The sequence below is a fragment of the Coregonus lavaretus genome (genome assembly GCF_964263955.1).
Source record: "Coregonus lavaretus genome assembly, chromosome: 1".
Taxonomy (NCBI): Eukaryota; Metazoa; Chordata; class Actinopteri; order Salmoniformes; family Salmonidae; genus Coregonus; species Coregonus lavaretus.
The window spans coordinates 65,723,114-65,740,727 of record NC_139988.1 but is presented as its reverse complement, the minus strand read 5'-3'; the positions used below and the strand labels follow the sequence as shown (position 1 = coordinate 65,740,727).

At 42.7% G+C, this 17,614-nt stretch overlaps 3 protein-coding genes across 3 annotated transcripts in view; 1 reads left to right on the top strand and 2 right to left on the bottom strand.

Moving 5' to 3' along the window:
- ccdc78 (coiled-coil domain containing 78) lies at positions 1–13,129 on the bottom strand (the record flags this gene model as incomplete). Its single annotated transcript, XM_084167245.1, has 15 exons — positions 1–142; positions 406–506; positions 676–757; positions 844–887; positions 1,150–1,324; positions 6,303–6,508; positions 6,752–6,877; positions 7,022–7,100; positions 7,512–7,600; positions 11,577–11,627; positions 11,826–12,197; positions 12,355–12,441; positions 12,560–12,691; positions 12,887–13,035; positions 13,126–13,129. The coding sequence occupies 15 exons, from the start codon at positions 13,127–13,129 to the stop codon at positions 1–3; spliced, it is 1,839 nt and encodes a 612-aa protein (XP_084023371.1).
- Positions 13,130–13,360: 231 nt separating this feature from the next.
- LOC311110898 (dynein light chain Tctex-type protein 2-like) lies at positions 13,361–13,867 on the top strand (the record flags this gene model as incomplete). The annotated part of the gene is made up of 1 exon (XM_084153525.1): positions 13,361–13,867. The coding sequence occupies one exon, from the start codon at positions 13,361–13,363 to the stop codon at positions 13,865–13,867; it is 507 nt and encodes a 168-aa protein (XP_084009651.1).
- A 174-nt stretch (positions 13,868–14,041) lies between these two features.
- Positions 14,042–17,614, bottom strand: part of ift140 (intraflagellar transport 140 homolog (Chlamydomonas)) — a 43,583-nt gene continuing 40,010 nt past the window's right edge. The window contains exons 26-30 of the mRNA XM_084153399.1: positions 16,809–17,015; positions 16,152–16,364; positions 15,724–15,890; positions 15,309–15,450; positions 14,042–15,096 (exon numbers count right to left, since the gene is read on the bottom strand). Coding sequence (XP_084009525.1) covers positions 14,884–15,096; positions 15,309–15,450; positions 15,724–15,890; positions 16,152–16,364; positions 16,809–17,015 — 942 coding nt within the window. The 3' untranslated portion in view covers positions 14,042–14,883. The remainder of the gene's footprint in view (positions 15,097–15,308; positions 15,451–15,723; positions 15,891–16,151; positions 16,365–16,808; positions 17,016–17,614) is intronic.

Here is a 17,614-nt window from a genome sequence, read left to right as displayed (position 1 = left end):
TTAGGGGGGTGGAAGATTATATTTCATAGCATGGATTCCTGATGGAGAGACGGATTGACGGGGTTTGGGAGCCTCAGCGCTGTGGGCAAGCCCCGTCTCCAGACCCAGCAGTCTACGTAGCCGCGTGATCTCCTGCTTGTACCTGTAGAGAGGGACAACGCTCATCTAAACCCCCTTTACTCAGACTGTAGTAATCTATCCTTAAATCCAGATATCAGTACCCTGCCACTCTGTTGAGTAGTGCACTTAATGAACTCAGTAGCTATGGGAGAAAATGTCAGGTACATTTATGAGATCTGAGTATCAAAATGGAATAGACAATACAGACATCATGTCTCTATGAGTTTGCTATGTCCTTTTAGTAACTAGACAGATCCAAAAACATGACAATAGTGGTGTTGTTACCTGCCCAGGTGCTTGTCAACATACTCCTGCAGCTCTAACACCTGCTCCTCGGCAACTGTAGCCCTGGTGATGAGCTGGGCACGCTCCCTCTCATGGCCCTCCTGTTTGGACAACAGGAATGTTTCCATTTCAACTTAACTCATGTCATAGAAACAGATTATTTTGTTATACAGTTATAACAATTTGATTCTTAAAAGAGAAGTTAATATGGGAGGGTTAAGCAGTGGACTCATATCTGTGATTTGTGTAAGTAGAGGGGTATGTTATTACTTGAGTAGAGTTTGTGATCTCCCGTAACTCTTTCCTAATGTCGGCCCAGGCCTCTTCAGATATCTGCCCTGATTTTCCAAAACTGTACAAGATTAGAGCATTATTTATGGTCTACTTCAATCATACATTTGATTATTATTTTATGTCATTTTGAAAGATATTACTCACTCCTGAAAGTTGACTGTTTGAATAGGTCTAGTGACGACAGCCACCTAAAAAAAGGTACAAATCAATGAATGATCAAGTAATTTCAAAATTTGACTGAGCAACAACAACAACAAAACAGCAACAAAACCCCCATAAAATGCAGCATGCAGACTATATTTAGGAACGTGACAAAACACAGACAAAACAAAGAGTAAACACAGACTAAACAAAAAATAAATGCAGACAAAACACTGAATAACACACACAAAACACAATAAACACGGTCTAGAATACTCAGTCTAAAATCAGTCTTGTCTGTATAACTACCTGCTCCTGAGCCTCTCGGAGCTGGCCCTCCAGCCTGGCCTTGTCCTGGCGTAGGAGCTGGAGCTCCCTGTCCGTCTCTCCCCTCAGCTCACTGGGCTCCAGGCTGAAGTGGGCCTCAGGGGGGCCGGGGTCCAGGCCATTCTCTGGCTGGGACAGGACCTGTTCCCTCTGCACCCTGACACACATACAGAGGAAAGAGTGCTGTCTTAAGGTGTTTGGTATTGTGAAGCCATAGTCATTTGGTGGCTATGAGTTTCTAGATTGCGGACGTGGGACCAGTTTATGAAGAGTGATAGTGTGAAAAAGTGATAGAGGAGATATAAAGTCAGGGGAAAGACAAGGCAATAGAGAACAGAGTGGCTATCTGACCGGATTCTCTGGACGCCTCTTCCCGATAGCACATGCGCAGAAGGTACGGTTGTTTAGCTAGTTCGGCTGCCAAGAGGTGGAACAGGCTACTCTAGCGAATTGCAATGATGTGCTGTATATCAAATTGTTTGGTGTTGCATGATCATTGAGAAGCGAAAGAACAGTTATTTTGCCCCAATGCAATGTGTAGACAGAGCTAGGCTACATGTTACACATGATGTTGTCATGTAGGCTAAATGTGTTTGGTTTCACATTTAGGATAAGGATATTGCAAAAAATGATGTCTGCATCCAGCTTATGTTTGTGCTACTGCAATATTCTTAGTTAAGATGATGCTTTATTATTGTCACTGGTGGATGTGTTGTCTCACAATTTTACCCATGCACTCTGACCACAAGCATTCTGTTGAACGCGGAACGAGGGAGAGCTCGGTTTGTTGTTTTGGAAAGTTTTGAAAGTCTATTGAAAAGGTTTGGTTACTAGCTAGCTACCTTTTGAGTTTGCATCCCGCGACGCAGTTGCCATCAGTTGCTGGGACCGCTACTATCTAGCTGTCCAGTGATCCTGCCGACCAAGGCCGGGTCTGAGGAGCTGCTTGGCATAGCAGCTAGTCTAGCTGCTAGCTAGCTGCCTATCAAGCTAGCTGGGTTTTCTTGAGGGCTTGAACGCAGTCCACGACGCGGTTAGCCATTGTGGTTGGGACCGCAGATTGTCCCGGGCTTGTGGCTGTCTACATCCCTGCTATTTGTTGTTGTTGTTTCCAATCTTCCCTGCGACCTGCCCTGTCTGGAACGGCGAGGAATAACAGCGTAACCTACGTTGCTACCATGACAAAGACCAAAGCCGGCGGGAGTACCATTGAGGACAGTGGTGTCTCTCTATCACAGGTGAAGGATCTTTTAAACAAACAAGAGTTACAAGCAGTTGTTACAACAACAAGACAACAGCTTCAAATGTTGTGTCAAAATACTGGTGGAGTCAACTAATAAAAGAACGGACGACCTGACCAGAGGTCCAGGACCTGAAGAACAGTTTGCAGTTCTCCCAGGGTCAGCTCGATGAGTTTAAACAGGAGAACGGCAAGATGACAGCAATCTGTAAGTCATTGAGAGAGGCCATCCGTTCTGTATGTGAATTCATGATAACAATGACGGAGAAATCTGATTATCTCGAGGGACAATCAAGGCGGAACAACATGGTTGTGGACAAAATTACAGAATCTCCACATGAGACCTGAACAGAGTCTGAGGACAAAGTGAGGGAAATTATCTCGGAGAAACTGAAGATGGACGGATCTTGGAGAAACTGAAGATGGACCATAGGAAGATTGACGTGGAGCGCACCCACAGGACTGGAAAACCCACCACCGGCCCAGGTGACAGGCCCAGGCCAATAGTAGTCAAGTTCCTGAGGTTAAAGGACAAGGTAGCTGTTCTGGAAAGAGCCAAGAACTTGAGAGGAACGTACATCTTCCTCAACAAGGACTATCCTGAAGCTGTGTGCCAGAAGAGGAAATAACTTATCCCGGCCATGAAAGCTGCCAGAGCGCATGGTGACATTGCTTACATCCGCTATGACAGGCTCACTGTCCACCCTCCATCCCAAAAGCCTGGAAGGGATGGATGAGAGCCTATCGGCTCACACACACACACACACCAACTTATTCATGGACTGCTGAATTTATATTTTTCTCTTGCTTCGTTTGCTCTTTTCCATATTTGTCCATCTCTGATAAGCTACCCATGAAAGGGCTGAAAATAGACCATATGAATATATGTAGCCTTAGAGATAAGGTTAATGAAATCAATAACTTACTAACATCAGATAACATTAATATATTAGCCACTCACTTAGATAATTAATTTGATGATACAGCAGTAGCAATACAAGGATATAACATCTATAGAAGAGACAGGAATGCTTACGGGGGAGGTGTTGCTGTATATATTCAGAGCCATATCCCTGTAATGCTTAGAGAAGATCTTATGTCAAGTGTTATTGAAGTGTTGTGGTTGCAGGTTCAACTGGCACATCTAAAGCCTTTTCTATTGGGGTGTTGCTATAGGTCACCAAGTGCTAACAGTTAGTATCTAAATAAAATGTGTGAAATGCTTGATAGTGTATGTGATGTAAACAGAGATGTCTACTTTCTTGGGGACCTGAATATTGACTGGTTTTCATCAAGCTGTCCGCTCAAGAGGAAGCTTCTCACTGTAACCAGTGCCTGTAATCTGGTTCAGTTTATTAATCAATTTACCAGGGTGTTTACATAATGTACACTACAGGAACAAGATCATAAAAATGTATTGATCACATTTTTACTAATACTGTAGTACTTTGTTCTAAAGCTGTATCCGTACCCATTGGATGCATGGATCACAATATAGTGGCTATATCCAGGAAAGCCAAAGTTTCAAAAGCTTGGCCTAAAATAGTGAATAAGAGATCATACAAATTATTTTGCTGTGACTCTTAAGTGGAGGATGTTAAAAATATTTGTTGGTCTGATGTGATTAATAAGGAGCATCCAGACGTTGCACTTGATGAATTTATGAAATTGCTTCTTCCAATTATTGATAACTCTTAACTCTACCCACATGTACATATTACCTCAACTACCTCAACTAGCCGGTGCCCCCGCACATTGACTCTGCAACGGTACCCCCCTGTATATATAGCCTCCCTACTGTCACTTTATTTTACTTCTGCTCTTTTTTTTTCTCAACACTTTTTTTGTTGTTGTTGTTTTATTTTTACTTTTTTGTTTAAAATAAATGCACTGTTGGTTAAGGGCTGTAAGTAAGCATTTCACTGTAATGTCTGCACCTGTTGTATTCGGCGCATGTGACCAATAAAATTTGATTTGATTTGATTTGAAACATGCACCTGTTAAGCAGTGGTGGAAAAAGTACCAAATTGTCCTACTTGAGTAAAAGTAAAGATACCTTAATAGAAAATGACTCAAGTAAAAGTGAAAGTCACCCAGTAAAATCCTACTTGAGTAAAAGTCTAAAAGAATTTGGTTTTAAATATACTTAAGTATCAAAAGTAAATGTAATTGCTAAAATATACTTAAGTATCGAAAGTAAAAGTAAAAGTATAAATCATTTCAAATTCCTTATATTAAGCAAACCAGACGGCACCATTTTCTTGTTTTTTAAATTTACGTCTAGCCAGGGGCACACTCTAACCTCAGACATAATTACAAATGAAGCATGTGTTTAGTGAGTCCGCCAGATCAGAGGCAGTAGGGATGACCAGGGATGTTCTCTTGATAAGTGTGTGAATTAGACAATTTTCCTGTCCTGCTAAGCATTCAAAATGTAACAAGTACTTTTGGGTGTCAGGGAAAATGTATGGAGTAAAAAGTACATAATTTTCTTTAGGAATGTAGTGAAGTAAAAGTATAAAGTTGTCAAAAATATAAATAGTAAAGTAGAGTACAGATACTCCAGAAAACGACTTAAGTAGTACTTTCAAGTATTTTTACATAAGTACTTTACATCACTGCTGTTAAGAAACTGACTGTTAGAACTGTTAAGGATCCATGGATTGATGAGAATTTGAAAAACTGTATGGTTGAGAGAGATGGGGCAAAAGGAGTGGCTAATAAGTCTGGCTGCACATCTGACTGGCTGACTTACTGCAAATTGAGAGATGATGTGACTAAACTCAACAAAAAGAAGAAGAAAATGTATTATGAAGCCAAGATCAACAATTTAAAGAATGATGGGGAAAAAATGCTGGAGTACTTTAAATGAAATTAATGGCAGAAAGTCAAATTCAACTCCATCTTTCATCGAATCAGATGGCTTATTCATCACAAAACCATTTGATGTAGCCAATTATTTTAATGATTACTTCATTGGCAAAGTGGGCAAGCTTAGGCAGGAAATGCCAACAACAAACAGTGAGCCATCTTACTTATTCATAAAAAAACAAATAATGAAAGAAAAGCATTGTATGTTTGAATTTTGTAAAGTTAGTGTGGGAGAGGTGGAAAAATTATTGTTATTGATCAATAATGACAAACCTCCTGGCATTGACAACTTAGATGGAAAGCTACTGAGGATGGTAGCTGACTCTATAGCCAGTCCTATCTGTCATATCTTTAATCTGAGCCTAGAGGAAAGTCTTTGTCCTCAGGCCTGGAGGGAAGCCAAAGTCATTCTGCTACCCAAGAGTTGTAAAGCGGCCTTTACTGATTCTAACAGCAGACCTATCAGCTTGTACTGTACTGACGTATGTGTAACTGATAGATGCACACACACACACTACATGTTAAAATGTATGTAAATTGTAAAGTATTTTGTCTGTAATGTCTTTTTCGTTATGTGTCAGACCCCAGTAAGACTAGCTGTCGCTATTGGCGTCCGCTAATGGAGATCCTAATAAATCAAATCAAATAAATCAAACAGACAGAGAAGGTTGTAGCTACACACACAAAAATTTATATTTTTTGGGCGGGGGAACGGTCGTTCAAATCGCAGCAGGGTTTTTATTTCAGCTGTTTAGAAATGTGTGCGTAAAGAAACACATGCGTGATGGGGTTGTTTAGCTCTGGGGAAGAGGCGTTCTGGGGGCGGGACGGGAGTAGAACAGGGTGGTTAGATCCGGTCACCCAGCCTCGGCCAATAAAGAAAGACTACGGAGAGATGGGTTGGGGGTCAAGTTTCCTAATCACACACACAAACCTAACCAAGGATGACAGGACCATCCATGTGCTATCCACATTAATGAGTAAATCACAGAAATACAACATGGAGGGCATGAGAGGGGCTAACCTGTATGCGATAAGCAGGGCTTGGTGGATCTTAGTGAGCCTCTGCAGTCTCTTCTTGTAGGAGCGTGCGGCAGAGGCTAGCTGCTCCTCTCTGGCCCTGTAGGAGGAGCGCACCTCTTGGAGCATGCTGTCCACAAAGCCCCTCATCTTCACCCTCTCTGGGGGGCCCTTCACCCCCTTCCCCTCCACCAGACCATCCACATACTCCTGGAGACAAGAGGCACAGACCAAAATAGATTCCACAGCATGGGTGGTGTGGGTTCACTTTGATGACTGTGGTGTGATGGAGGTTGGGGGCTAGTGGTAGTGGGTTAGGAAGGACGTGGGGTAGGAAAATGGGGGTCTTTCTGTCTGTATATGTCTAGGCTGCCAATCCCTGCATCTGTTTGACTGTGCATAATGTATGTGTCGTTTACGTGTGTGCATGCATCTGTCTTAGTGTGTACTCACAGCTAGGTCCTGTAGGTAGCGCACCAGTCTGGCACGGTACTCCTCATTCAGTTCCTTCACCTGCATCTGTAGCTTAGAGTTCTCTTCCTCCACCTCCTTCAGCTGGCACTGAGAGCTCAACATGGCCTGAATAGGAACACACACACACACCAAATCAACTCACATTTTTACAGACCATCAAGTTGCAGATTCAGATTGATTGATTGAAGACGATTATGGTATAAAACGATAATTTGGTAGACCGGACACCGGTGAAGCTCTCTTTCTTACCGCACTCTGTTCGGCTAGTTTCTGCTGGGTATTGCGGATGGCTCTCTTGGTCTCTTGTTGCTCCTTGCCCATCGCCACCCTGAAGACCCATCACAGGAGAAGTAAAAACATGTCAGAGACCACATACCAGACAAGACCACATCACAAAAAAGAATCCCAAAATTGTAGCGTGGACCACAGTAAAACAGAAACCAAATCAAAGAGAAGATCACAAAGCAGACACAGGCTACAGTGGCTAACGTGAACAGCCTGAGACAAGTTAGACCAGTTGATGACTGAAAGTGAAGGATAATGACAAGATGCCTTGTTTCCTCAATCACTACTGTTTATAGCAGCCAGAGAGGCTATTGCGGGTCCAGGGTTTTGATGTAAAGACATGTGAGACTACATTTTACATTTTAGTCATTTAGCAGACGCTCTTATCCAGAGTGACTTACAGTTAGTGAGTGCATAAATGTTTCATACTAGACTAGTGTGTCTCTCTACTCACACTTTCTCCTCCAGTCTGTGCTGCTGCTCTTCATAGCTCTTCTTCATCTGCTCCAGCATGTCTTTGATCACATCCTGGTTCCCAAGCAGCTATGTCAAACATTGAGAAAAGGGATGTGAATATTGACTGACTATCAGAGTCATATATATATATATATATATATATATATATATATATATATATATATATATATATATATATATATACACACAGTGGAGAGAACAAGTATTTGATACACTGCCGATTTTGCAGGTTGTCCTACTTACAAAGCATGTAGAGGTCTGTCATTTTTATCATAGGTACACTTCAACTGTGAGAGACGGAATCTAAAACAAAAATCCAGAAAATCACATTGTATGATTTTTAAGTAATTAATTTGCATTTTATTGCATGACATAAGTATTTGATCACCTACCAACCAGTAAGAATTCTGGCTCTCACAGACCTGTTAGTTTTTCTTTAAGCCCTCCTGTTCTCCACTCATTACCTGTATTAACTGCACCTGTTTGAACTCGTTACCTGTATAAAAGACACCTGTCCACACACTCAATCAAACAGACTCCAACCTCTCCACAATGGCCAAGACCAGAGAGCTATGTAAGGTCGTCAGGGATACAATTGTGGACCTGCACAAGGCTGGGATGGCCTACAGGACAATAGGCAAGCAGCTTGGTGAGAAGGCAACAGCTGTTGGCGCAATTATTAGAAAATGGAAGAAGTTCAAGATGACGGTCAATCACCCTCGGTCTGGGGCTCCATGCAAGATCTCACCTCGTGGGGCATCAATGATCATGAGGAAGGTGAGGGATCAGCCCAGAACTACATGACAGGACCTGGTCAATGACCTGAAGAGAGCTGGGACCACAGTCTCAAAGAAAACCATTAGTAACACACTACGCCGTCATGGATTAAAATCCTGCAGCGCGCGCAAGGTCCCCCTGCTCAAGCCAGCGCATGTCCAGGCCCGTCTGAAGTTTGCCAATGACCATCTGGATGATCCAGAGGAGGAATGGGAGAAGGTCATGTGGTCTGATGAGACAAAAATAGAGCTTTTTGGTCTAAACTCCACTCGCCGTGTTTGGAGGAAGAAGAAGGATGAGTACAACCCCAAGAACACCATCCCAACCGTGAAGCATGGAGGTTGAAACATCATTCTTTGGGGATGCTTTTCTGCAAAGGGGAAAGGACGACTGCACCGTATTGAGGGGAGGATGGATGGGGCCATGTATCGCGAGATCTTGGCCAACAACCTCCTTCCCTCAGTAAGAGCATTGAAGATGGGTCGTGGCTGGGTCTTCCAGCATGACAACGACCCGAAACACACAGCCAGGGCAACTAAGGAGTGGCTCCGTAAGAAGCATCTCAAGGTCCTGGAGTGGCCTAGCCAGTCTCCAGACCTGAACCCAATAGAAAATCTTTGGAGGGAGCTGAAAGTCCGTATTGCCCAGCGACAGCCCCGAAACCTGAAGGATCTGGAGAAGGTCTGTATGGAGGAGTGGGCCAAAATCCCTGCTGCAGTGTGTGCAAACCTGGTCAAGACCTACAGGAAACGTATGATCTCTGTAATTGCAAACAAAGGTTTCTGTACCAAATATTAAGCTCTGCTTTTCTGATTTATCAAATACTTATGTCATGCAATAAAATGCAAATTAATTACTTAAAAATCATACAATGTGATTTTCTGGATTTTTGTTTTAGATTCCGTCTCTCACAGTTGAAGTGTACCTATGATAAAAATTACAGACTTCTACATGCTTTGTAAGTAGGAAAACCTGCAAAATCGGCAGTGTATCAAATACTTGTTCTCCCCACTGTATGTATATATATATATATATAAATAAGAGAGAGAGAGAGAGAGAGAGAGAGAGAGAGAGAGAGAGAGAGAGAGAGAGAGAGAGAGAGAGAGAGAGAGAGAGAGAGAGAGTTGGGCCAATGCGGTTTCTGTCTGAACGTTCCGGGAGTGCCACTTTCTCCTCCATAGCTGTTGCTAAGTGATAATTCACACTTCCGTGTTGTGCTGTTTAGTTTTGATAGTTTTCTAAACCTATGAAGATGTCTAGTGAAGCCAGATTTGTTGACACCACAACACAGTACAGACTTGGATACACATTATTCCGAATGCTAATCAATAAAAATGTCTGATAAATTTGCTGCTGTTTTGCTTGTTTACAGCTGGTCATTTCATAGGGAATTGTCATAGGCGCTTTCGTATTGTTACGTCAACATTTAGAGAATAAAGGAGCTAATATGGCAGCCGTTTTTAAACCTGGCCGTACTCTTTATACAGTGGGGGAAAAAAGTATTTAGTCAGCCACCAATTGTGCAAGTTCTCCCACATAAAAAGATGAGAGAGGCCTGTAATTTTCATCATAGGTACACGTCAACTATGACAGACAAATTGAGAAAAAAAAATCCAGACAATCACATTGTAGGATTTTTTATGAATTTATTTGCAAATTATGGTGGAAAATAAGCATTTGGTCACCTACAAACAAGCAAGATTTCTGGCTCTCACAGACCTGTAACTTCTTCTTTAAGAGGCTCCTCTGTCCTCCACTCGTTACCTGTATTAATGGCACCTGTTTGAACTTGTTATCAGTATAAAAGACACCTGTCCACAACCTCAAACAGTCACACTCCAAACTCCACTATGGCCAAGACCAAAGAGCTGTCAAAGGACACCAGAAACAAAATTGTAGACCTGCACCAGGCTGGGAAGACTGAATCTGCAATAGGTAAGCAGCTTGGTTTGAAGAAATCAACTGTGGGAGCAATTATTAGGAAATGGAAGACATACAAGACCACTGATAATCTCCCTCGATCTGGGGCTCCACGCAAGATCTCACCCCGTGGGGTCAAAATGATCACAAGAACGGTGAGCAAAAATCCCAGAACCACACGGGGACCTAGTGAATGACCTGCAGAGAGCTGGGACCAAAGTAACAAAGCCTACTATCAGTAACACACTACGCCGCCAGGGACTCAAATCCTGCAGTGCCAGACGTGTCCCCCTGCTTAAGCCAGTACATGTCCAGGCCCGTCTGAAGTTTGCTAGAGTGCATTTGGATGATCCAGAAGAGGATTGGGAGAATGTCATATGGTCAGATGAAACCAAAATATAACTTTTTGTTAAAAACTCAACTCGTCGTGTTTGGAGGACAAAGAATGCTGAGTTGCATCCAAAGAACACCATACCTACTGTGAAGCATGGGGGTGGAAACATCATGCTTTGGGGCTGTTTTTCTGCAAAGGGACCAGGACGGCTGATCCGTGTAAAGGAAAGAATGAATGGGGCCATGTATCGTGAGATTTTGAGTGAAAACCTCCTTCCATCAGCAAGGGCATTGAAGATGAAACGTGGCTGGGTCTTTCAGCATGACAATGATCCCAAACACACCGCCCGGGCAACGAAGGAGTGGCTTCGTAAGAAGTATTTCAAGGTCCTGGAGTGGCCTAGCCAGTCTCCAGATCTCAACCCCATAGAAAATCTTTGGAGGGAGTTGAAAGTCCGTTTTGCCCAGCGACAGCCCCAAAACATCACTGCTCTAGAGGAGATCTGCATGGAGGAATGGGCCAAAATACCAGCAACAGTGTGTGAAAACCTTGTGAAGACTTACAGAAAACGTTTGACCTGTGTCATTGCCAACAAAGGGTATATAACAAAATATTGAGAAACTTTTGTTATTGACCAAATACATATTTTCCACCATAATTTGCAAATAAATTCATTAAAAATCCTACAATGTGATTTTCTGGATTTTTTTCCCCTCAATTTGTCTGTCATAGTTGACGTGTACCTATGATGAAAATTACAGGCCTCTCTCATCTTTTTAAGTGGGAGAACTTGCACAATTGGTGGCTGACTAAATACTTTTTTTCCCCCACTGTATATTATGGCTCTGTTGACTATTTATGATAAACTGATCACTGATCAGATGTGAAAATGTTAGGCACTATTCAGTTTTCTCTTACATAATGCCTCACTTGCACTGAGTTCCATAGCTATTAGGTTCAAAGTATTACTGACATTCATACATGACTTGTTGTATTCAGATATATACTCACACTCTTCTCCATAGATTTACGTTCTTGGTCCAACATAGCCAGGTCCTCTGGCTGTGATAAGAGAAGAACAAATTTGAGCAATGATGAAGTTATATAGCCACATTGGTAGGAGACCAGAAGGTATTATATAATTTTTTTGTGCCTTACAGGAAATGTATTTTGACAGATTTCTGTCAAATGACAGAATAAAGAAATGTGAAAAGTGAGTGGTAATTGTCATTGTGGCAATTAACCAAATCTCCCTCTCACCATTATTCTATTGTGAGACATACGGCTGACCAGCGCCCGCACCCTGTCCAGCTCCTGAGCAGTCTGTCCATTGACACAACCCTCTGTAGAGGCCCTAACACGCTGCTGCTGTTCCTCAGCCTGCCTGAAGAGGGCATCACGAGCCTGGGCCAGCCCAAGCAGCTCAGCGCTCAGCTCGTCATTCTGGACCACCTCCCTTTCGTGGGCCTCGGTCAGAGCCAGGTAGTTCCTCTTCAGGGTCACGTATTCCTCTGTGAGGTCACTTCCTGTCCTCTCTGCCACCTGTAGGCGGGTGGTGACAGACTGGAGCTCCATGGAGAGCCTGTCCCTCTCCATCTCCATCTCCACCACCACCCCTTCCTGGGATAGGATCTGAGGAGGGAAGGGTGAGATACTAGAGTACTATCTGTGCATCAGGGATGGGATCATTTCTATTAAAGGTGAGTAATGCCTATGTAGGGCCCAGGTGGGTAAAGTAGGGTCCAGAGGTCTGTAATGACTATGTACTACATATTAATTTGAGCATCACCTTTATTTTCAGGTCAAAAATGTCCTTTTCATACTGCTCCCTCACTTTGTTGGTCTGTATATGTACCTCGACAAGCTCCTTGGATATCTGAGGGATAAAGGGATATAAAAGGATAAATATTCCAGTTAACAAAAAGACAAGAGGTCTACATCATACATAAGTGATTGATAGATGTCCAAACACAATGTAGTCTCATGTATCCTACCTTCAGTTTTTCCTCTTCACTTGAGACCAGTTTGGAAGATAGGTCAGTCTTGGAGCCTGCAAGATAGCCCAACCTGCTCTCAAGGTAGCCCAGTTTGGTAAAGAGGCTTTCATTTTTGTCACGGAGCTGGACCTACATTGGTTGGTATATATATATATTTTTTTTAAACAATGAAGAATTTGTTTTATACATTTTTCAGATATACAAACCATAGGCCTACTGAAGATATTAAAGCTTGATGCAACTACAAGGTAACCTGGAAGGTTCATGTTTAAAGTTTGACCAAAATAGGCCAGTTTAAAAGGATTGTCAAAGTAGATTACTTACATTTTCATCTGTCAAACAACGAATTTTGTCCTGTAGTTCATTTAAAGACGGACGGTGGTCCCATGAGTCCATGTTTCTAATGCCAAACAAATTAATTATTCTAAGTTCCAGAGCTAGGAGGTGTCTTGTATCTACAACATTGGTTGTTGCTATGGACCCTAAACTGGCCCCTGACCTAAATAGACTACATTAAAAAAAATGTTTTTCGACGAATAGGAGCTACATTTATCAAATGTAACGCATTGTATGTATTTGTTAATGTTTTGGGGAAAAAATGTTTTGTCTGAAATAGTTCAAAGCTCACCACCTTTGAGAAACTCTCAGAGCTCGAGCAGGGTCTCACAACACCGCCCTCGTGTTGTGCGATGACAGTTGGAACAGCTGGTTCAAAATTTCACAACTCGCTGCTCCACCTGAATTGTTTATCTGTCCTTGAAGATACACTTGTTTTTAACTTCAAAAAGTTTTCCAGAAATGGCTGAGCGTCGGGGTAGCATTATGAAAGGGATTCGCAAAGATAGCCATACTGACAGGCTCCGAGGCTCAACCATGGACGTTGATATGCATGACGACTCCCCCCACCCTGTGAAACGAGGGTCTTCCGTTTGGAAATCAGGGTTCAAAGGGAAACTAGCCAACACCTACAGATTGGGACCAAAGCAGAAGTTTCTTCCCCATTTAATTCAGAAGAAAGGCCAGGAGTTGATGAACCAAGCATTCGGTGAGCTTGCCTACGACCACAACAACTGTCGAGATGTGGCTGATAAAGTGGCTGCAGATATCCTGGCATTCTGCAAAGAGCAAGTGTTCGACCGCTACAGATACGTGGTCAGGGTGGTCGTCGGCGATAAGAAAGGCCAGACAGTGAAGATTGCAAGCCGTACCCTGTGGGATGATGAAAAGGACAACTTTCTGACTCTCAACTTTGAGAACAGACACATTTTCGCTGTTGGCATGGTTTTTGCCATTTATTTCGAGTGACAAGGGGCATTGTGAAAGGCAGATGGCAATATATCTCTACCTGCCAATAAATGAATGAGATGTCAAGATTTTGTGAAAATATTTTTTTTGTAGACAAAATAAAACAACACTATCAGTGACCATCTGTGTGTTTCTGATGTGTGTGTGTGTGTGGGTTTGTTGGCATCACCCAAGAAAGGTATAAACATTTTATTTAAAATGTGTAAAATACTATACAGATTACTTTACAAAATATCTCAAGGATTTCAATGAAACTCACATAAATGTACAAAACACACAACACAAACCACATTCAGTTGTAATGTACAAACTGACCACAAGTACAAAATGCATTTCAGGTAAAGAAAATATGGTGTGTTTCAATTTCAGGACGGTTTAGGTCCAAGATGCACACAACTTTCAGATCCAAAGGAGGCATTATTTTGCATTGAAAGATGACATTCTGCATAAGGCAAAAAGCAAATTGGCATCAGCAAAACAAATTATCAGGAACTTCAAATTGTATAGTTGTGCGAGGTATAGCAATGTATTTTTCCTTTCTGTCAAATGGAAGTAGAGGCTTATTAGTGTTAAAAATATTTGAAATACAACTATTTGTATGGTAAATATATTTAGAATTTCATCTACCATAACTATACTCATAAAAAGTATAATTAGTGATTAGTCTGAGTGATCCATCAGGTGTAACATTATAATCTGCACTGAGCATACTATCCATCCTCTTGGAGGGTGCAACGTGTTAGGTTATTAACCCTGTATGAAATGGCCATAGAATCAGGCCACCTTGTCTCTCTAGTCCGAATGTAAAAGTCTCTGTGGCTTTAGTGAGGCGTTCTTTATTCCTGTTCTTGCAGGGCTGCAGTATGTGCAGGCATTTGTCCCAGCCTAGCACTCTGATTCAACTAATCAACTGCTCATCAAGACCGTGATTAGCTGAATCAGGTGAGACAGCGTTGGGCTACAACAAAACCCTGCACACCCTCTAGCCCCACAAGACCAGGGTTGTGTCCCAGTCTTCAGTCCCCTTGGTGGGACACCAGGGCTTCGTCCTCCTCCACCTCGTCTTCCTCTCCCCCACTGTCGCGGCGGTCTCCCTTTCCTGAGAGCTGCCCCCGGCCCAGGGGTAAACCCACTGCCCTCTGCAGGGCCTCCAGGCTGCCCTGGCTCACATAGTAGCTGATGTTCAGTGAGGGCAGCAGCTTCTGCAGCTCCTCCAGCTTGCGGTAGGCCTGCCGAGCCAAGGTTATGGACTGAGAATTAGGATGCTCACTGCTGTATGTATAGGTCTATAAATATTGTATCCAGCTACATGGATTCATGATGACAGTGACGATAATGGTATTGACCACAAGCAAGATCAAGATGATAATGATGAAAATGAGGCTGAAAATGTTGATGTTTATGGTGATGACGGTGTACACTAGTATCACTAGACACTCACCACCTGGAAGCTGCCCTGCTGACAGTGGTGCTCCACCAGGAAGCCGTATGCATCTCCTATCCTGATAGCAGGGTCCAGGTCTGGCTCCTCTAGCAGGGCCTCGCACAGACGCACCGCCTCACCTGGGTCCTCCTCATACAACCTACAGGGACGGGGGATGGACAGACAGGATCACACATTACACATCAAATCTCCTTCAGTGAGATCCGCAAAATATCCTCTCCGTAACTACTCTACTTGTATCAAGACAAACCTAAATCAGAGGATCATGGCATTTACATGAAAGAGCCTTGTAGTTGTGACTGCCACTCAATATATGACTAAAAGAAAGTGAAACAGAAAGACAGAGAGAGAGAGAGCGAGAGACAGAAAGAGAGAAATAGACGGACAAAGAGAGAGAGTGCAGTATTCTTACCTGCGTGCCTGGACGAACCTCTTGACCAGGGTGATCTTGTGCTGCAGCTCGGCCATGCGAGCCTCGTGTTCGTCTGGGCTTCGGCCCTTAGCTTTAGACAGGCACTTATAGGCCTCCGTCAGAGCACCCAGCGCCTTCTCATAGTTCTGGTAATCATCTATCTCCACCTAACAGAGGTAAACAGATTCACACATTCACCCTCAATATTGAAGTACATTAGAGATTAGGTTTATGAGACAAAGTTATGAATCTGTTAGCATTACCTGAATATCCATGCATATTTTTACAAATGTCGGAATAACTGTACTTGAAATGTACTGTAATTGTAATATATGCCCAATACATAATATATTACCAGACAGAAGTTAAAACTAATAAACATGCAGGACCTTTTCAAGAACTTTAAATATTATGAAGTAGTTCCCTACCTGGGCACAGGCTTCATAGAAGCCAGCTAGCAGGTCCAGAGCCCTGCCTTTGGTGTAGAAGCTAATAATGTTCTTCATGATTTCCGGATCTTTCCGCCAGTCCAGAGACTGCAAGTAGTTGGCGGCCATGATGTAGATCTCCTTCTGACGTGACACGCCAGCGAAGAACACTATCTTCTCTGTGTCCCCTGACTTCAGGAGCGCCCGCATGGCCTGAGGAACAGAAGGGAGGTATGTTTGGAGTCACTTTTTAGAATAGCTGCAACAAGAGAGTTTAAGTACTGTATCAATAGACATGGACCAAACTTAAGCGACAATTATAGTATAACATTGTATTTAATGCTTGTAACTAACATCCACCTGCCTAAAGACAAAGGTAAAGCAGAAAATACAATGAAGAAAATGAAGGATCGCACGTTTCTTGGATAACATAAATCCATATAACTACAAGCTACCATGATAATGGTGTCTTAAGGAGTATTGTTTAATAGTATGTGTATAAGTGGGGTGCATCTCAGTTGTTTAAATCAGATTCCTCAGATCATAGCAGATGAAGGATAGAGGAGATGAAGAAAAACAAGAGGAGGAAATAGAGGAGATGAGGTGAGGATGCCACTTCAGACTACTGAGATGCACCCCAGACCCCAGGCTCTTCACCTTTAGCTTGTTGCCAGCCTGTGTGTATTTCTTGGTGGCTAGGTGATAATTGCCCTGGCGCATGCAGCAGTCAGCTATTCTCTCCAGCAGCTCCTTGCGGGCCTCCTCTGAGAGGTCTTTGGACTCCTTGGTCACAGTCATACTCTCAGCCAGGTCTTCAGTGATGGTCAGGCTCTGGTCCAGACACAGCTGCAGGGCCTCGTGGTACTGGGGTTAAACACACACACATTTATAGACAAAAGCAATGACGGCATAAGTTCGCACACACACACACACACACACACACACACACCAGTTATGTGCATGATATGTGAGCGGGGGGTTCTAAGCTGACATATGGAATTGTTTTAAGATGGTCATACTATGGATCATTTACTATTTGATTTAGAATTGTAGGACCCCTTTAGGAATATATACATTTGTATTATTATTATTTTAAACGTAAAAAAACAACAACATAAGAAACAATGTTTTGAAGTATTTGTCCATATAGTCGATATAAGAAAGGTCAGGGAATATATATATATATATCTTTTACACATATTTAACCCCTTTTTTTAGGTAGGCACAAAACGACCGTCATACTTCCATTCATTTCTTAAAACCGGTACCGGTAACCTTCAGACGAGTCCCCTAACACTTGTAGGGGTCGTAGAGCAAAACGGAGAGCACCATCGTGTTTGTGAGAGTCTCCCCTTTCCATAATAGTTTCTAGGCCAAACCGTTCAGACGCTACAGACGTTTTCGTGAGAAGACCGATTTTCGGGATGTCTCATGGTCTGACAAACACCGCTCTAGCTCTGCCA